This window comes from Condylostylus longicornis, unplaced genomic scaffold (genome assembly GCF_029603195.1).
Source record: "Condylostylus longicornis isolate FDR11 unplaced genomic scaffold, ASM2960319v2 ptg000010l, whole genome shotgun sequence".
NCBI lineage: Eukaryota > Metazoa > Arthropoda > Insecta > Diptera > Dolichopodidae > Condylostylus > Condylostylus longicornis.
The window spans coordinates 5,206,538-5,228,683 of NW_026577979.1; the positions used below are offsets into that span (position 1 = coordinate 5,206,538).

General features: G+C 24.2%; 4 protein-coding genes across 4 annotated transcripts; 1 reads left to right on the forward strand and 3 right to left on the reverse strand.

Moving 5' to 3' along the window:
• Positions 1 to 13,343: 13,343 nt before the first annotated feature.
• Positions 13,344 to 14,820, reverse strand: LOC129618764 (peptidoglycan-recognition protein SA-like). Its single transcript, XM_055533735.1, has 4 exons — positions 14,677 to 14,820; positions 14,298 to 14,502; positions 13,671 to 13,789; positions 13,344 to 13,573 (listed from the first exon to the last, which is right to left on the reverse strand). The coding sequence occupies exons 1-4, from the start codon at positions 14,735 to 14,737 to the stop codon at positions 13,383 to 13,385; spliced, it is 576 nt and encodes a 191-aa protein (XP_055389710.1). The 5' UTR covers positions 14,738 to 14,820; the 3' UTR covers positions 13,344 to 13,382.
• Positions 14,821 to 16,724: 1,904 nt separating this feature from the next.
• LOC129618660 (cathepsin B) lies at positions 16,725 to 19,179 on the reverse strand. The gene is made up of 4 exons (XM_055533549.1): positions 19,020 to 19,179; positions 18,547 to 18,911; positions 17,155 to 17,587; positions 16,725 to 17,095 (listed from the first exon to the last, which is right to left on the reverse strand). Exons 2-4 carry the CDS (start codon positions 18,907 to 18,909, stop codon positions 16,887 to 16,889), a joined length of 1,005 nt encoding a protein of 334 aa, XP_055389524.1. The 5' UTR covers positions 18,910 to 18,911; positions 19,020 to 19,179; the 3' UTR covers positions 16,725 to 16,886.
• A 641-nt stretch (positions 19,180 to 19,820) lies between these two features.
• On the forward strand, positions 19,821 to 21,256 carry LOC129618659 (syntaxin-16). The gene is made up of 3 exons (XM_055533548.1): positions 19,821 to 20,034; positions 20,090 to 20,223; positions 20,316 to 21,256. Exons 1-3 carry the CDS (start codon positions 19,951 to 19,953, stop codon positions 21,124 to 21,126), a joined length of 1,029 nt encoding a protein of 342 aa, XP_055389523.1. The 5' UTR covers positions 19,821 to 19,950; the 3' UTR covers positions 21,127 to 21,256.
• LOC129618661 (RNA-binding protein pno1) lies at positions 21,202 to 22,146 on the reverse strand. The gene is made up of 2 exons (XM_055533551.1): positions 21,896 to 22,146; positions 21,202 to 21,826 (listed from the first exon to the last, which is right to left on the reverse strand). Exons 1-2 carry the CDS (start codon positions 22,096 to 22,098, stop codon positions 21,319 to 21,321), a joined length of 711 nt encoding a protein of 236 aa, XP_055389526.1. The 5' UTR covers positions 22,099 to 22,146; the 3' UTR covers positions 21,202 to 21,318.

A 22,146-nucleotide genomic window follows, 5' to 3' on the forward strand; every position in this document is an offset into this window, starting at 1 on the left:
TTATTTATATTATATCCTTTAACACATAAGAAACTGCTTCGAAATAAAATGAAATTTTCGAAAGAAAAAAAAAAACATTATTGTCCGTTTGTATGTCGGATGACATTGGCAAACTTAAAATTGTCAATGGTAGAAATTGATGATTTGGAACTATCTAGGAATTGTGTCGATATTTTTAATGAAAAGAATTGAAAATATGAGAAATTTTTTTAAAAATTAAAAATATTAAAAAATATTATAAAAAGGACCTTAACATTTTCATCTTAAAATTTTATCTCTCCAGTGTTTGTACTCAAAATAAATTCTAATATGGATAATTTGTCACTTTTTTAATAAAATCTCTGATATCGTCAAATTTTTCCTTGTACTCCATGTTGTTAGCAAAAATAAAAATTTGATCACACAGTATTAAGTTCCATATTTCTTTTAGACTCAAGAACTTACTAAAATTGCAATTAAAAAATTTTGACTGTTTTTATTTTGCTTAATTTATTGAAAAATGTGTTTATTAAGCTTTCGGATACAATTTAATAGCGGTTTAAAACAATTTTTCTTATTACATCGAACTCAAGATTTGTCTCATAACTTAAATTTTAAAATACAATTAGTTTTGTGCGAATTCTAACTGCAAGGATTAGAAATAACTGGTTACTCATAGATCAAGAGTAGTCGTTACTCATAATATGTCATACGAGTACTCGTATACAGAATATGTAATATTGTCACGTCATGTTATAAGAACTACTAATCTTACAGATTCATATATAATTTATTGGCATGTTATTTTTTTATATATGTATAGGTACATAGAATATTAATATAATCAGAATAATTGGAATTTTTCCATGTATTATTGTTATAAAGATTATTAAGTATGATGTTTATTACATTAAAATATATAACGAATACATTGTCAATTATGTATAAGTTTGTGTAAATTTAATGACTAGATTTAACATTAGAATTATCGTGTTTACATTATACTATATAATTGCAAAAACAATAACTCAGGATTACTAGTAACGAGTAAATAACAATGGAGAATGTATCAGGGAACCAACGAGTATTTATGAATACTATACAAGATAACAGGATTTCACATACCCATAGATACTACTCATGCAGATCTCAAAGGTTATATTAATTGCATAAAATTTGCGTTGTATTTGACTGTATTTGTCAATACTCAATATGTGCTCTTCTTAACTGATGACTCTAATTACAAATTTGTTTTTTCCTCATTTTAAAAGTAAAAACTATTATACAATAGAACTTATATTTTTCAGATATATTTTTTTCTTTATAATTTTTCAAAAGTTAAAGTAAAAAATAAACAAAGAGATAGAAACAACCCCCTTATATTTACAAGAAAAAAATAACAAAATATAATATTCGACATTTTGATAGTAACTTTATTTTATTTATGATCACATTATTGCTTTTTAAAATTTTTTTTTGTTTTCATGTTTTTATCTTTTGATTTTTATTATTTAGCCATATGAGACCTGTGAAGACACAAACTAATATATGAACATTCTTTAACGTTCATTTTTATTTTTCTTTTATTTTTCTTACTTTTAAAATAGCTGCATTCGTTTTAGTTAAAATATTGAAAAAAATATGCTAACTGGCATACACATAGCTTTTTCTATTTCTTTTTCAAAAGTAAAACCGAAAAACACTAAAAAAAAAAATGTAAAAGAAAAACAACCGCTGAAAAAAAATATTCCTTGTAATTTTTTTTTTGTACTTTTTGCAATTGTGTACAGAAATAAATAAAATGCATCATGAATTACTACTACACTTATAAATATGAGAGTACTGTAATAAATATTCTAATATAAAAAATAAGATTTTATAATATATTTTTTTTTTATCGAAATATTTTGACGAAATTTTAATGTTACCATATGTACCATAACATAAAAATAGATTTAATGCGTAATGATAATAAGCACAGAGACTCTAAAAGAAAAGTCAAAGGAACAATCGCTATGGGAAACTTTAAAAATTATTCAAGCGTATAATATCGCCATTTACATTACATTGCCAGTGCAAAAGGGAATGTTGTGCTCTTTTTTATTTCAATCGCGAATTTCATATAATATTTTGGATTTTGTAATACATATATTAACTGCTATTTTTATCGAATTTTTAATTTTTCTTTCCTTCCAAATTCTAAACAATTTCAGTTTCAAGTATTAAAATAATTTTAGATATGCTAAATTATATAAGATAGTCGGTGAGTCATACATTTTTTAACATTTTTTTTAAATAACAACAAAACTTTGTGTTTACAATAGGTTTCTTTTAGTCTAGCTCATATTCCTAAACAAAAATTAACCCTAATATTCTTAATGTGGCATGAAATTCTCATCTTGCTAAAGCTAGTACTTGAACAAATATTTGAATTAAAAAGTAAATAAAAACTAGTTTTTAAAATATTTAATTAACTTGTCTGGAAAATAGCTCAATCCATTGTTCAAATTGGTTTAATTGCTAGAGCAGCTGCCTTTGTTATAGCAGAATAGAAGCAATTTGTAAAAGTTTAGTTGTCTTTTCTTTATTTGTTTTTAAATTATCGTGCGATCGAATGGATGAACACTTCTTAACAACACAGAATGTTCCGCTGAGCAAGAATGTACATACATATATAAGTGTTCATACCGAAGCCGGCACCTTTAAATAGTTACAAAATCCATACAATAGTTAATATATACATTTCAAGATATAATGTCTACATATTTGATGTAATTTCAGGAGCATGAAAACATTATAATTATATTTACTGAAATTTTTATCCCTATGATTAATTATTCAATAATTGGGAATAAATATTAAAAATTACATTCTATATTTATATTGTATAATAAATAAAAAGATGTTCTGATCATAACCTATAAATAATTGGCAACACTAATTTAACATGTTTACTATAGCTACTTTTACTTCAGTTTCTATATTTGTTTTTATATTATTTATTTTCTTGTTTTTTTTTTTTTATAAGAGGTAAACATTATAGTCCTTAGTGAAAGGAGCATAATGTATAAGTTACAAAACAAAAATCAACAACAGACTTTAAAGAATCACAGTATAATAGCATGAAACCAAAACAGAAAATAACAATGAGAAAACAAAACCATTTACTACAAATGCACAAATATTACAATCACATACATACCTATACATATATACGTTACTATTTTGTTTTCTAATATTTATTTACAGCTATCCAATAAAGATTTTTATTTATTCTCTTACTTTTTTTTTGCTTAAAGCATTTAAAATCTCAAAGTTTTGTACATACATAATATGTATATGCATAAAAAATGATATACAAGAAGGAAAAAAAAACAATGCATTTTTAACACATGATGCACAATAAAAATATGCTTAAAAATGCATTAGAACATTTTGTACATAAAAGGGTGAAAACTATAGAAAATCAAAATATTATATCAAATATTTAAATTTGTTTAAATTTATATATAAAATTGCAAGACAAGTTTAAAAATTGCATATTTATAGGTGCAGTATATTACGTATGTATGTATTTATCAATTTCGAAAAATATAAAATCATAGCCGTGTAACTCTTCTCGTATTTTTAACTTGTAGAAAGCTTGTACTTGATGGGGCTAGCCCTAAAAATTTTTGGTAATTATGTAGTAGAATTTAGTATTCACACACTTTTGTAGCACTATGTTAGCACTATTATATAATTTGTAAGATTGCCCAAATCAATTCATTAACTTAAACCATATATTCCATAGTGAATCAAACTATGGTCTTAAATATTCAGTATATTCTTCATTCCTTTCAATTTTGTTCTAAATCCCAAAATTAGTTTATATGTGAATATTAATCAAATTAGAAATGTCTTAGATGTATTGATTACCAAAAGAAAAGAAATTTTTCAAATGTTAGTGTTATACAATATACATTTTCAGCATTCATGCATACTGCACCATAATCGATGATTATGCAATAACTGTTCTAACGTTATGTAAAATATTCTTATATTTCAGATGTTATACGTCCCTGCTCTCTTATAAATATTTTAAGAAAACTATTAAAGACATATTGAAAGCATAAATTCATATTTTAAATTTTTAACATTGGACTTGAAATTGTAAATAAATATATATACTAATACTCTTTTAAATACATAGAGCAAGAAATATGTACTGTCTCTTGTATAATAAATGTTTGAATTTCTATTCTTAAACTGCATATAAGGATCAGTTGCATATTTACGAAAAAAAAATAGAAATAAACATTCCGTTGAATATTTGCTTATGTAACCTATAAGTAAATGAACTTTGTTCATACATCATATATATGTATATATATACACATATATAAGCATACATGTCATTCTTTAAACATATTTAACTATTTCTTTTCTTAAAAAAAGTTCTTTATATTATACTGCACATTTTTATAAGAAAAAGGTGTTTACGGAAAATCGAATTTGTTTTAAAATAAAATATGATTCTTCATATGATATTCCTTGTATATATGTATATGATTTGTTATTCTATTATGACTATTTGTACGGTAGAAATTGAGAAAAACTACATATGAAAGAAAAGAATTCGATTAGGTTTATTAGAATATGTGCAAAGGAAGAACAAAATACTGCATCGTTCTTCTTAAAGAATTACCGCACAGTTAGAATAAGACTTTTGTATTATCTAACAGTATCTACTAATCCAGAAGTTTTATCTATTGCAAAATTACTATAAAGATCCTGTTAATACCATATAATATAAATTTTCTTTAATTATTTAATCGATATAGAACTGGCAAGGTAAAATGTGTTTCCCATTAACTAAAATATATACAGAGTGATTCAAAAAGTTATACAACAACATATACCATTGCTTAGAGGATCGAAAATGGATAAAAATCTTGTTTCGGATTGGGTATCAAATCTCAAAGGTTTCCGAGTTCCAGGAATTTTAACGATTTTCACGACATTTTTACTTATCCAAGCTTTTGTGGTTATAACTTCCGTTCTAAAAAAGATAGGAACCTCAAATAAACAGTTTCTGAAAGACCTATTAAAGTACTTAAAATAAACATGCTGCTTGTTTCGGTATTTTATGTATCGTCGGAATACTAAGCATTCAAACTTTATCGAAAATCAAATTTTTGCCTTGTTTTATTTTTCTCGGTTTTTTCTAAATAGTTAATTTCGAAAGCTTGAAATTTTTTTATAGAATTTTTCCCAACCGCTAAAGCTCTAATTTAAGCAGGTACAGAAAACATAGCACAAAAACCATTTCTATCTCAAAATTTTAGAGGCCCTATTTTTCACTATTTTTTATTTTTATTGATTTTAAGCGCTGTAACTATCAACTATTATGAATTTTTGATAACAAGAATCACTCGAAGAAACAGTTGACATTTTTAAGAGCCGTTATACTCCGAAAATTATAAACCATTTGAATTTTATTGAACTGTAACAAATAATAATAAAATTTAAACGAAATTTTATACAAACTTTTTAATTGAAAAATAAAAATTGAATTTAAAAAATTTGAAATTTTTGAAAAGAAAATAACCAGAGTTTTTTATTATGAAAAAAAACAAAAAATCTAGTAATCAAAAAAATTTTTTCGAAACTTTTCTTGGTAAAGAAAATTGATAGGTTTTTAATTTTTGCCAATTTTTATAAGAAATGGTACCTATATGGTTTGAGATTTTTAAATGAACTTTTCTTAAATTGGGTGCAATTTAAAAATTTGAAAAAAATATTTTCGAAATCCAGACACCATTTGGCATCCGAAGTTATTAAAATTATCCAGCTGGAGTGAATTTTTAAAGATATTCCATACAAATTTTGACATTTATTTTAATAGAAAAAAATTTTTTTCTATAGGAAAATTAAATTTTTTTGCACAAAATGGAGTTTGTAAATGATATGATAAAAATAAGTATGGTATCGAATGGAATTAATAAATTTCAATCAAATTTCTACAAAAACCAAAATTGGAGTACGGTTAATGCAACTGAAGAGATGTTCCAGTAAAGCAATTAATTTAAAATATGTATGCGAATGAATAGAAATAGATTTTGAAAGAAGTAAAACGTAAATTTTTGCCGAATTTTCGAAATTAAGCAGCTGGGAAAAGTTCTATGAAAAAAATTTCAAGGTTCACCTTTATTAATTCCATTTATCAAATTCTACTATAAATATTTAATACTATTTTAATATTATAATTATTAATTATATTTAGGCACGCTGATATGACAACTCCAACTAGCATCAATTTCCTGTAATACAATCTTCATCTACATGTGCTGCAAAAGGTTAAATATTTTTCAAAATTTTTATAAGAATAAAAATGAATATGCTATTCTACATGAAATTGAAGAAAACAATTTGTCATATATGTACACAGACAGAAATTATATTATGATGAAAAGAAAATATTCATGGAGTACCTAAGACGTAAAAAAAAATTTTGCTTAAAAGTTTTTCTTACAATCATTTTTCTTTTATTTTTTTTTCTCTCTAAAATAGTTCTGTTCAAAATTAGTTTGGAATAAAATACATTTTCGAAAATCAAATTTGTTGTCATATTTTGAACAAACCAAATATTTTTGTATGTTTACAAATCTTATTAAATATTTTATTGTGAATTTTTAATATCATTATCCCAGATAAACATATTAATGTAACAAAACAACATATATAAGCATAAATATATAATATGTATGTTGCATATTTGCATATTGTGCTACATATTATTCACCATATTGGTTTTGTATAATAATATCTGAATACCATAATATGTAAAACATCTTCAAAATTATCTTATAATATTTTATACATATATTAAATTTTTAAAAATACGTTAATTAATAAATTGATCTTCATTTTATCTTATATGTATATCTTATGTGATATTTGAAACAACGTGGTGTATAGTTATAGTAGTGATAGTTTTATATAGTAATACGTACCTTAGATTAAATAGGGTTTAGTTTAACTTTAACAACCCGAGTATATCAATTTATATTGCACCACAGTTTAAATATTTGCTTTCGCGAACACCTGAGGTCAAAACATTAAAATAATAACTAAAACAAAATTTTTTATTCAGTATTACTCAGAATTATTCTTTTACAAAATGAAAGGCATTTACCTCATCTTCATTTCACTTCGGAATGATGAATTTTAATTCTTTTGATCCTTTAATTCTTTAATAAATGCTTCTAAATTCTGTTCAAAACAATTTCAATTTAAAACTTGAAATGTAAGTATAACTAAATCAGGAATCATATAGAATCAGGAAATCAGGAAACTAATCAGGAAATATATAGCAAGAGATTATTATCCGATTTATTGAAATATATAATATTGCTATTGTATTCAAATTCATTTTAAAAGAAAAATTTTGCGATATTTTTAGCAAAAACTTATTCATTAATGAATTAAAATTTATTTTTACATCATTTTACAATAATATTTTCTACATTTTACTCTTTTTTTTTCAATGAGTTTTTCGAAATATAGCTGGCTAGCAAAATGCCTTTTATAAATTGAATGAATATCTCTAAACAACACTATCCACAAATTTATTTGCATAACTTCAGGCGTAACATATTTAGTTAAAATTTTCGAAATATAAATAGAATATTAAGTTTATTAATTTATTACTGGAATTAAACAATAATTTCTGCGAATAATAAATAATATCATTTGTATAACAATATTTTATGTTTAAGTTTAATATAAATTTTTATATGTGGGCTGAAAGATTTCAGAATGAACATCCAATTGTATCACTATATTAAATCCGTAATCTGTTATATTATTTCGTTAATATCTCACTTATTTTGTCATAATTTACAATAGTGTTAATAAATATAATTTATAATGCGTAACACTATGACATTATATTAATTTGAAATTATGTTTTTTTTTCTAAGGTTTCGTAACTCAGAGCAGAGTATATAAAAATTGCACATTTTGTTACACGACTTTTTCATATACTTGTAATGAATAACCAAAAAAAAAAAGAGCACTTCATCTGTGTTATACAAAGAAAAATCTTATATTTTTATTATACAATATTTACGATATTCATAACACTATATCGTATATATATTAAGACTGAAAAAAAAATGAGGTTTTTTCCTTTTTTTTTTTAAATGTTAAGTATAAAACCTGAATGATAAATGATTTTAAATTTTCTCAAACTCTTTCTTATTTTGTTTTTTTTTTATTATTATTATTATTATATTCTTGTTTGTTTATTAAACCTTCGTTTATATTTATTATTACTTACTTATATTGTATATATACTATATACTCCTTTATCATGAAAAAGGATTATTAAGTCTAAAATATATTATAAATCCTTTTCAAAAAAATTTTAAAATTTTCTTATACTGTTACTATTTATACATTATTATGTATATTATGTACAAGTAAATAATAACAAAGAAAATTTTAACAATAGAATAGAAATGAAAATTTTGTATGTATATATATATATATCTGTTAAAAAATATATTTAATTTTAATAAAGAATATTTTTTTTTTATTTATTGTATAGAATTAGTTTTTTTTTTTGAGAATATATTTGAATAGTATTTTTTGTTCCATCATTTTCAAAAAATGTTATACATATACATTATTATTTATAGCTGTTCTACAAAAAATTTAGAAAAAAATCTAAGAGAATTCTTATAATGAAATTCTATTTTTACAATAGATAATGGATTATACAATTTTTAAGAGTTTTTTTTTTCTATATTTAATATGTAATAACATCTCTACCTCAATTGAAATCTAAGTAATTTGTAAATAAATTATAAAAGTACATTAGCATGAACAAAAAACAAAATAAAAAAATTAAAGTACTTATAATATTATTGTTACAATCAAAATTATTATTCTAAGTCTTATTTGATTTTAAGTTCAATTCTTTTATATAACAGTAATGAAAAACAATTCTATTGAATGCTTTTTAGAGCATTGTCAAAATAATTGTATTATAACATATGAAATCTACACCAAAAATTAAAAAATTAAAATATTACATTAATTTGATTATGTTACTAAATAAGTCAAGTTGACGTTATTATCGAAATGTAAATTTTAACAGATGACCCATATTTAAATTTACTAACTAATATTACAAAAAAAATAATCTATACATATGTATATTAAGTACAATTCATACTTTCCTAATAATATAAAAATAGTTCGTAGTTCGTTTTAGTTTTTGTAATTCAATTGTAAGTTTAAGTGAGTCTTGAATTTTAGACTCTTTTACTTATTTTAATTTAAGGAGACACTATATGTATGTAAAATATACAAGCATATATAAATATAGTAAAACAAGTATAAGAAAAACAAATAAAAATTTCCATATCTACTATCACTAATCTACTATAGTGTTATACTATAATACTAAATATATTACAGTAGATATAATACACGAAACGCGAAATTTGATTAGAGGGTCGAAAATGGATAAAGCTTTTGTTCCGGAGTAGGTGCGAAATCTCAAGGGTTTTCCAGATACAGGGATTTTAACGAATTTTCACGAAATTTCTAGTTATCTAAGATTTTTTGATTATAACTTCCGTTCCGAAAACGATAAGGGCTTCGTTGCATAGCTTTCTGAATCACCCTATATAACTGTAGTATATACGAGAATATATAAGTCAAATTACTTTCGTTTACTTGATTTTAATTTGTACATTTTTATAGACAGAAAATGTTCTTTCAACTTTACCTGAAATCAATAGGGTCACATTAAAAGACTAATATTATTTATAATGTTTGATCAAATTGAAAAAATCTAACTGTTACATAAAATTGATATTAAATTAAAGAACTATTATAACACAATTTTATATTATTATTTTAATATCTAAATTTCATAAGCAGTAAATACGTTTTTACCTTTAAATTAATCAGTTCTGTATTAACAGCAAAAAATATATTTAATACATAAATTCAAGAACTAAGTATACAGAAATAAAATGAAAAAATCCAAATGCTTATATTTCTGGAAGTACATGAATAACTACATACATAATGCCGTATCTTAATTGTAAGTCCTCTATAAGCCGCTCGAAAATTGCTTGTTAAAAAAATTTTTTTTTTCGTTAAATTCCTGTATCTTGCAAATTGTGAGATTTGGCCCATGAAAATAAGTCTTATCTATTTTCGATCGTACAATTTATGATATGTGCTATTGCAAATCTTTCTGTAAATCACACTGTAAGTTTAAATTGCACATTAAAAGTTAACAATTATAAAATATGCATTTTAAATTTCATTCAAATATTATTTGCCACTGTTCGCTTCATAATTTAAAATTAGATAATATACGCTTTATAATATTTCTTGAAAATGAGTACATCTATTAACCTATACACGCATTTCTTTTCTGTTCACATTCTACGTATATATAGGATTAAAATTTTTTTTTAAAATCGATAAAAACACTTTTTTCAATTATGTCCAAGTTATGTGATTTATTCGTTAATTTATTCAATTTATTGACTACCTTTTTCTTTTCTTTTTTAAAAACTACATCCCTTAGAATGTAAAATAAATGTTCAGGAAAGTGGATATATCACACATTTACTTGTAATTCTCGAAGAAGTACTGTTATGTATTAAGAGAAATATTGTATAGAGTTTCTACATACTCGTAATGGATAGTAAAGAGGCATTATATCGAATATAAGGATAACATATAATATATAAAAAGCATCATACTTACAGGTTAATATATTTGGTATACTAGGTATATTACGTATACTTTAAAACCTGTTGGCCATTAAAAGCTTAAAAAGTTTTGTTGAATTTCTTAGTTTTTGTATTTTTCCTTATTGTGATAGTATTTGACGTGACTTCTAAATTGAAGAAATGTAAAATCAAAAAGAAAAACAAAAAAGCATAAAAATTTTCTTTCTTCAACCATTTGTCTTGATACATTGACATGAAAGAGATTGATGATACTTCCTTTTTTTTTTGTTCTTATTAAATTGTGTTAAGGTGAGAAAAAATTCCATCATATCCTTTTCAAAAACAGCAATATATACATTTATATTATGTAATAGTTTTTTACTTAAGCATGGGAATGCATACAAACAGGGTGTTATGAAAATCAATTCAAAATTCTGGGCATAGCTTTAAAATTGACGGGAATAAATTTTAGTTTTAGCATTGTGTATATTGTTTATAGTGCTTTACAGAAGACAATTTTTGTGATTACTCTGCAAGCTACTTTTTTAAGTGACGCTGGTGAATATAAATATTCAAAAAAAGTTGTTTTATTGTGCAATTACAAAAATTGTCTTCTGAATAGAACTATAAATTATATATACTGCACAATGGTTTTTTATCTAGCAGTTTTGTGAAATTATACCACAGTATACTATAAAATAAGTTTAAAATTCATCAGCTTGTATCACGGAAATTAATTTGTATTTTACAATTATATCCGTATATGAATTTTGATATTTGAATTTAATTAGATTATTCACAATACCCAACTTAAATTTCATCAATTTTAATACAAAAATTTATTGAACAATAAAATTTGGTTCAACTCATTTAATTAAACAAACTCAAATTTCATAGAGTCAGAAATTTAGAACAGGTCTTTAGTACTTATACTTATTACTACAAGTATATTAGAAATTTCAAAACAAATAATTATTTTTAACTTCTTATAAAAATTTAAGAAAAAAAGAAATACCTTGCTAAAGATCACGATATAGAAATTCAAAATATTCAATTTCGAAAATATTTTTGAATCACTCTTTTAATTTTATTTTTACCTGTACTCCTTATGTATATATAAATGTACCACAAAAATGATGGGCTACACCTATGTGATGAGTTCTATTCCCTTTATTTTTTGTTTTTACTTTTGGTTTGTTATACTTGTTCTCCTTACCCATGAAAGTCAACTATATATTATACAATATTATTATATTTTTGCTTAGATGGATTTTTTATAATATATTATACAAGCAGTAAAACTATATATATATATACATATTGGGTATGTATCCATATTGATTTCAACTATAAAATGGTTATTTTTTTTTCTCTTTGTTGAAATCAACTCATTTGCAGATTGAATTGAAATCTTACAATTCATTGATCATTCAGGATTTCCTTTATATATATTTATATGTTTATATGCGTATATAGTAAATAATATTACTTATATTTTGCATTATATATAATATATACATATAAATATTTTTAATACATATATGTATATATTTAAGGAAAGTGTTATACAATATCATACAATATTTTGAATAAGGTTTTTTTTTGTTTTGAAATTTTATTTTTAAAATAAAAACTTATCCTTTTATTTATAAACTTCTTTATATATGAATGTTATTATACATATGTAAATATTGTGTAATAAAATATGATATATATATACATATAGTTATAAAGTTTTTTAAAAGAACAAAATTTCAAATAATTTTAAATTTACGTATACATATAACTATATTTTTCTTTTATATACATTAATAATATATGGGAACAGATAAGATAAATTAGAACATATCAGAAAAGCACCAAGAAGAAAATTAATTTTACCTATATGTGTTGTTAAAAGGTTAATTTTAGTGTAAAATCATTTAATTTAAAATGGTTATTATAAGAATTTTTTAATTTAATTTTTCAAATAATCAACATATATACCTTTAATGTATAATATTTAAAATAATAAATGTTAAAAAAAATGAAATTAATTGAAAATTATTTTATTTATAATTTTGCTCATTCATTAAATTTGGATTCTACTATATCATTTAGAGGTATGTATATACCTACGTCTATTCATTAATGAATCGTTTAGAGTGTAACTTTTATACAATATACCATTACATAGGAACTTAAAAAAAAATATTCACAATATAAAAAAATTAAAAGTTAAAGTAAACATAAAATTACTCAATAGTCACATTTAATAACAGAAGGTTAAGACATTAATATTTTGCAGGTTTTATACAAAAACTATATTCATAATAGCTATAGATAATTTCTAAAAATAAACTTTATAAATTCGACCATCAAAAACCTATTCTTCTATCCACAATCAGTCTAAGGCTGACTCTATCCAATTTTTTATTTCTCGGCAATAATAATGAAAAATTTACTAGAAAATTATATTGGTATATCATAAATTATTTATTTTATATAATCAAATTCAATTTTTAAATAATATGGAGTTTAATTAATTAATTAATATTTAAATAATAATCTCTTTTACTTATTTTCATTAGTGCATATTAACTATAATACATGTACAATAATAATATATACGAGTAGTAATACAAATATAATATAAAATATAAAATTTTTTAATAAATTTTAATTTTTTTCTGGTTCACTCCAATGATCCCAATCTTGTATTTCATTATATAATTCTAAACCGGGACTAACAGTAGAACTTACTTGTCTTCCACCAAATAATTTATATCTTCTACTTAGTTCACCTTTTTCAACACCACATTCTAATAGTTTTTTTGCAGCATCTAAAGCAGCTGTTGTTGGTAGAGCATCTAAAAAATTAAAATTAATTATATTAAAATTAATGAATTAAATTTATACATGTATTATGTAAAATATATATTTATGAAACTGTAATATTATACTTACTATCAAAATTACCAATAAATGCAATTCCAATTGATTTACTATTATATCCGTATGTATGTGCTCCAATTTTATGCCAACCTACACCTTCATATATATTTCCATCATTTCCAATCAAGAAACTACAATTTTAACCATAGAATAAAAAAAAATGTATAAATGAAAAATATTATTTTTATAGAATTTATTTAAAAGCAAAACATAATTTTTATATCATAAAAAAATAACATGAACTTTAAACCAAAACTGGTTTTAATAATATTTTTACAAATTAATAGAGTTACTTGTAGTTTAACAAGCCAATAAAAATTAAAACACCATCATGTACAATTTCGTTTACACTACGTTATGGAAAAAAAATTTATATTTAGTTTTAAAATGAAGGATGATATTATTTTTTCATGATATTTATTTTTTTAAGTAGCTAATGGTCCCGCGTAATCGTTTATTATTATTATTCATTTAATTGATCTTCCCTTGAAAAATTTAAGCAATGGTTGCACCCATATAATAGGCACAATACACAAATATTAACATTATAAATGTTACCTTCACATATGGGAATAATTAATACCCTATTTATGTAGTACATATAATTATATTTACACACATGTATGTATGTAAACTTACTTATAACCAATATCACTCCAACCCAATTTTTTCATATGATAATCTTGAATATTTTGTACAATTTCAGCGCATTGTGAATAACTTGTACATGTTGAAGTAACAGTATGATGAATAATAACAAATTTAACTGGAATTATCTGATATTCAACACTAAGAGTAGGTAAACCACCCCATTTTTTGCGAGTCTTAATTTTTGGACAATCCTCTAAAATATGTAAGAAAATAAAAAACAATATTTATATGTAAATGTACATTTGCTAAATAATTATGTATGTATGTAAATGTTTGGTTAGACTTAGATTATAAATTAATCTACTTATATATTACAAATATTATATACATACATATGTATATAGTATATGTATGTAATATAGATTACCTCCCATTACTATTAATACTAAGAGCAATAGTATAAAAATATTATATTTAACTAAAAACATTTTAAAATTATTATTTTTTTTTTGTTTTAAACAATGAAAAAATACAACTGAACTTCAAATTTGGCAAATTACGACTGAATCGCTTTCGGTCACTTTCAAATCAAAGATTCTTTACTTTAAATAATGCAAAAAAATTTTATAAAAGTATTGTTGAAAACAAAATTGAAAAAAATACAAAGTCGACTTGAAATTGAAGCTTCGTTTATAATATTATTATAAAAACTTATTACTGGTGCGCATTTTAAAACATAAATAATTAACGCGGATTCCGAATTGCTAAAAAATTCATTAACACCAGATTTTTGTATTATCATTCTTATTTACATATATGAATATATATGTGGGTGCATATAAAATAACATTTATTTTTGTTAGTTGCAAAGCCTTACTAACTTTTATGCTTGGCAATCTGATAACAGCATTTTGTGCGTCTAAATGATGATTGTTCTGGTCTAAGCAATTAGTCTGGTAATAAAAAAAACTTTGTATTTTTAATATTTCCAAATACTATAGTTATAATTATAACATTCTCTTTACTTCAAATATGGCAAAACATCTTATAATCTTACAGAATTTTATATTTTTATATTTTTTTCAATTATAATTTGGCATAAGGTTATCATTTTTAAAGTAAAACATACAATTTCTTATTAAAAAATATTTTTTCTTGCGCTTATAGAATCTTTTATCAGTATAAATAATTCACTAAAAAATCTTTATATGGGATCTGAAAAAAATCTTAATTGGAAATTTTGTTATGACGGAATATGAATATGTAGATAAGCAAACATCACAAGGGGATTTACTTTATACATCATGGCAATATAATACACCTTTGAATATAACACAATGTACAATAGCATATTTTATAGTTTTTGATTTATTTTTTGCCATTTTTTAAGAAAAATATTTTTGTGGTTTGTATTATTTGTATACTAAAATAAACCACAAAGCTTCTTTAATTGTAACGGAAGTAACTATTTCCAATATAAAAAAAATTACCTATGTACATGTACAATATTATATGGCGACTATATATTATAGGTAATTGGATCAAGTGCTCTTACTTATTGTGATTTTCTAGTAATAATTTATTTTTGGATACTAGGTTTCTAAATCGTAAAAATGTTTATGTATGTTGTTATTAAGACAAGTAAATGCATGGCTGATAATTACGTAATTTCATGTAACTTTCTTAACATTTTATTTGTTTTAATTTTAGATCAGATCAATACAATATGTTTTCAATTGAAAAGTTCTTAATTATCCTTAGAATAAATGATATATTTAGCATGCTAAACTTTTTGCTTTTTCTATTAACAGAAAATTTAAAAATATAATTATAACTATTTAAGATCAATTAAATATTGCAAATTGCATCCAAAAAATTTTAAAATTATACTCTGTACGAGCTTTTGTTCACTTGAGATTTAAGAAATAAATAAATCAAAATAAACAGTATAATGTAAAACTATAAAATGCGAACAAGCATTTCTGAGAAATTTGAAAATGAAAAATTCTTAAACATAAATCATTATTTTTATCATCGAATATTCGTTTTACATTTTATTCAAACTCCCTTTTTAAAATTTGAAGAACTAATTCAATCGATAAGTTGTTTCTTAAATTTTTTTAGTCAAGTTATTTCTGCAAGAATACATAAAAATTGAAAATTTAAATCCTAAGCAATTTAAAAGGAAAATTTTTTTTTTTTTCCTTCTTCACTCCTAGGAGGAGTATAGGGCTAGTGCATGATATCTATCATGCACTAGTTTCTATAGTCATAGAGAGTTAGCTAGGTAGGTGACTAGCCTACCGTAAAAAGGAAAATTAGCAATTACATATTTTGATGTTTTTACACATAGAAAAAATACTTAATTTTTTTAAATTTTATTTAACTAGTTTCTTTTTTTTTATTTTTAGAGGAGAAATTGATCATAGAACAGAAGCTAAAAGTTGTAATCATTCAAAATAAATTACATTAATGTTATTTGAAGGTATATTAAAATTTTTATTCATTATCGATCTTATAACATATAATTTCATTCTTCTCTAAACTATTTACCACAAAAAAATGTGATGAAAAAAAAGAAACGGAAGGTTTTATATTATGTATTTAAAATAAGCTGGAATGCATATGACCATTTTTTTAAGATAGTTTTGGTAAGCCGGCTGATATTTGACTTTCAATGCCACAATGATCTTTGCCACGTAAAATTTTGAAGTAACCATTATCACCCCAATCATTATTCCAAGAGTTTGCAATTAACCAATATGGTACATCCTTTTCAACACCCCAACCTAAAATTCGAATTGCATGTCCTCCAAGAGCTTTTCCATAAACATGTTGATATACACCTAAAAATTATATATTTCATGAAATACTTAAAAATATTAAAAACAATTTTTTTTAATACCGCTTTTGTAGCTGAGAAGATCTTCAAAGACTGTAAAAGCGCCTTCAACTGGACCATTGGTCATGATTTCTCTTTGTATAGATGCGGCGTTCCTTTCAACAGAATATGATTTCTTACCGAAACGTTTGTCAGCACTGTATTCAGTTTTATAAGACGGCTGACATTGATGTACACATTTTGGAGTAGATCCATGTTCCCCGTCACACGATGGACGATTTCCGGTGCTATGATGTTCGCATGGTGGAATTTCATAAGGTCTACAACCTTGATTTGATCCATAAGTTCCTCCAGAAACTATACCTTTCCTAACCCAATAAGACCAAGCAGATCCTGGAAAACCGCCATTACAACCGAAACCACAAAGATGACAACAGGAAACTAAATCATCTGCTGAAAAGCGGAAATGAACAGACGCATTTGAGTGAATGCAGACCTGGTATCCAAAACATAAAATTGTTAAAAAGAAAAACAAAGTGTAAGTGGTCAATAAAAGTTATGTACATATGTATATATTTGGGTCAACGAAACAAAAGTAAATAAAACGCAACTCCTAACTTATTTAAAAAAGTGTTTTGAATCATCTAAATTCAAAAGTATAAAATCATTGTTTAGAAACGAACGATTTTTAAATTAAATACTAAGTCTAACAAAGACTGAGAATCATGAATCATTATAATCGAATCATACTTTTTTTTTTCATTTATATTTGTTCAGATATTTTTATTTATTTATAAATGCAGCCAATAATTTTGTTTTGTTTGTTTTTGTTAATTCCTTTGTTAATCAAAATGTATGGTTTATGTCGCATTTACTTACAGTAAATACGCAATTTTATTGTAGAACTATTATTTGTTATTAGTAGTTCGAGACTACATTAAGAGCAAACCTTTGGTATCAAATCATAATTTATCGCAATTTAACAAACCGAGTCATAAATTGTAAATACAAAGTATTTACGTATCTTATGAGAACAAAAACCTTTAGGTTTTAATTCGAACCGACAACACATGAAAAAAATATGGTCTTAACCATAATTTTAATATTGATCCAAATATCAGTTTTTTTAGGAATTTGTTAATACAGCTACATACATACATATGTACATACAATAATCAAAACAAGCAAAATGTAAGTTATCAATATAAGTATGAATGTAGGTACTAACATAGCACATAAGTGTGAAAATAGAAAAAGGTTATCATATTATTATTTTCTTTAACTACATATTCATCTAAAGAAATATTTGAAAAACAAATTGATATTGTTTGTAAAAATTTTCAGAATAATTTATTAGAGGTTATTCCTCTAAGACAATATATAAAATAGATTTTAACCTTTATTTAGAAAACAGAACTATGTACATTTATTGATTGATAACTTTTAAAAACTTACCCGATCAGACATAGCTTCAACCGCTCCAAATGCCCAGCATGATCCGCAAGAGCCTTGATCCCTTATTTCTTTTATTGTGGGACAATCAGGCCAAGCTTTTCTTGCATCAAAATCTTCCGGAATTTCTCCATCTCTAAGCATAATAGTATTATCAACTGGAAGTAGAAATTTATCTGAGTCTGGATGTACTCCCATTAAACCTCTGAGGAATTCAACTGATGTATTGGGATGAAAATTTTGACCCGCCTGCCATGTTGTTGCCTTTTCATTAACAATATCTATAAAATCTTGGGACAAAGGATGATGAGCTGATACTACAGCTACATATATCAGTCCTATTATGAGTATTTCTCCACCTTTCATGTCTATAAAATTTGTAAATTTATTTGATTAAATTAATTGTATTATTGATTTTTCTATGTTCCTAAAAGTTAATTAAAATCTTATGAGTTTTCAAAAATTGAAAAATTAACCTCGACTGTTGGTTTGAAACTCTCGAATGATTTTAAATTGTATATAATTTTAACTAGAACTTAAAAAGAATAACTGCGTTAAATCCAGTAATCTCTCTTTTATCTTGCCGTTGCTATAATAGATTACTCAGAATTTGTTCTTAGTTCAACATCTCTAATCATACAAATAAATTATTAAACGTCAAATACAGCTGGGTTGACAAAAGTACTAAAGTGCATTAAAGTACATTTGTAAAATGTATATACCTACACACATACATGATTGACAGTACAGAACAAAATGACGCAAGTTAAAAAGTGTAAGTTTTCATAAAAATCTTAAATTATACTTCAATTGTTTGTATTTCGTCTAATCTAATCTATATTAGAATCAAATACTGTCTCTTCTACTATGTTAATACTTGATATAAAACTTTGACTTTTCTAACGAAAGCGTTACTAATAAGTTAAGACAATTTAAGAATATTAATTGAGAGAGATGAAGAATTCGGAAACTATTGCAAAATTTACTGTACCAACTTAAAATGTTTTACGTTCTCCGAACTGTTCTCTGTTAAATTGAATTTTCTAATGAACTTTAAACTATTGGTTCAAAAATTATTAAAATTATTTTTTGTTAAATATAGTTGTTCGCATGAAAGTTTCAAGGTTGGATTTTATAAACGGTTTGAATTTAAATTATTATGTTCTTCAATGAAACTCTACAAACATATTTCTACCTGGGAATAAAACGAAATTGTACTAAACAATTTTGTTAAACGTCATAAACATTTTGATTGGAAATTGCATAAATGCCAAATATGCTCGAAATTGTTTTTATAAATCAATCTTGTTATCTATTTGGCATTTGCAATGAATTTTAATTTAAAAATATTTTTAAATTTATGAAAATTGGGATTTTAAAATATCTATAAAGTTCAAAAGTCTGAAGATGACTTCGAGAAATTTAACCGAAGTTTTTGTAATAATGCGTAATAACGCTATAAAAAATAGACATTTGTACAATGATGATAGAGTAAGTCTTTTCTAAGTCCAATTTTTTTTCATTTTAAAAAACAATATCCTAATAGGGAAGTGCAGATTCTGAAAAACTATTAAAAAGGTCTATACATGATGCCGAAGAAGGCTTAGAATTACAAGACGATTGTGTTTCGCCACCAGTATGGTTAGACAAACTTGAAGAAGCTCAATATACAATGTCTAAGTTAGTAAAATTAAATTTTTTTTTAAAATATTTGCATAATAGGTAGTAATTTAAAATAAAATTTAATATCTGAAAAATTTCATAAATTTTAGAATCAAACCGAAGTTAGATGTGTTAGGTTCACTTCATGTAAGACATCTATTAAGACCAAATACATTTGATGAAACCAATGAAGAAGAAGATATAGATGATCTAAGCCAAGAAATTTCTAAGCTAATAGCATCAACACATCGTCACATTCAGTGTATAAGATCAAGCTTGGGATGTGGAAATAAAACAGAACAACAGCTTACACAAAATGTTGTAACTTATCTCTTGTTATCCTTACAAGATTTGACGATAAAATATAGGAATGGGCAGAACCAATACTTAAATCAATTAAACTCACGAGAAGAGAGATCTAAAAAATTTTTTGAACCTACAGATTTTACAACAATTGACTTGAATGAAACAGACGAAAAACAAAATAATGTTGAAACTTTTGATAATTTTCTGCAACCTAAATCTAATAATGCAGAAAATTATTACGATGAAGAAAACTTGGATGATCAATTCCAAAAACCAGTGTCTGCAAAAATGACACAGCAACAGCTATTACTTTTTGAAGAAGAGAATACAAAATTAGCTGAGCACAGAGAAATGGAAGTCAACAAAATAGTTAAATCGATTGTTGATTTAAATGACATATTTAAGGATCTATCACACATGGTCCAAGAACAAGGAACGGTTTTAGATAGAATTGACTATAATGTAGAGCAAACACAAGTAAGAGTCTTTGCCGGACTTAAACAATTACAGAAAGCTGAAATGTACCAAAGGAAAAATAGAAAAATAATGGCAATAATGATTTTATCTGGAATCACATTGTTCATGACGGTTTTGTTAGTTTTTACAAAGTTATAAATAACTAATTTTGATTATGTATTTTTAGAGCATTTAAATACCATACATATATTATATTTATTGTATCATTATTCTATTTATTGTAAATTTGTCTGTCTATACTAAAATACACTCCAACCATATTTAAAATATTAAAGTTTGTCTTTTTTTAAATAACAAGAAGAAATTTATGTATGAAAATCTCTTTATTTTTTAAAATCTTTCTGAAATGCGACTTGCAACTGAACGTAAATTACCATAAACTTTACTAGGAGGAGATCCCAGAATTAAATTACATATCGCTCTACGTGCTAATTGTATATTTTGATAACTTCCCAATATATGTATTTTACTATCTGCTAGTACAATACGGGTCTTTGTGACGTTTTCAATTGTAAACTTTGTCCGTCCTCCTTTACCAGCCAAACGACCTATTGCCCTACTATTATGATCCCCTCTCAAAGTTTTTACATCCTTTATTTCAAATGATTCAATAAATAGATCATCTAAACGTAATAAAGCTAATGCATCTTCAACTTCAAAACCACAAAGAAAAGCTTTAACAAAATCTGCGGCTTTTTGTAAATTTGATATATCAGGTGTCTCTGGGCTTATACGGATTTCAACGTTACGTGATTTTGTATTTACCCTAATCTGCAATTTCATATGCTCTACGATAGGGGTGAAAATTTTCATCCAATGTTCTCTTAGTGAAGAATATCTAGAAATTAATAAAATTTTTGATAAATTCTTCAATATAAATATTATAAAAATAATCAGATTTACTTACCTATGGGGTGGTATAGAAATTTTTCTTGTTTCACTTGTTTTTCTACGCTTAGTATCAGAAACACCAGATTTTTTAGTACCTTCGATTCCAGAAATTTCATCGACATTCATTTCTTCAGGTGCACCACGCTTTAAAATTTTTTTACAATCTTTTGAGGGTAAAAACTCATCAACCTTAATATCATCATCTTTACTTAATTCCATTTTTAATAAAATATTTTCGTTTTCGTAAATAAAAACGTGTTTTGCTTA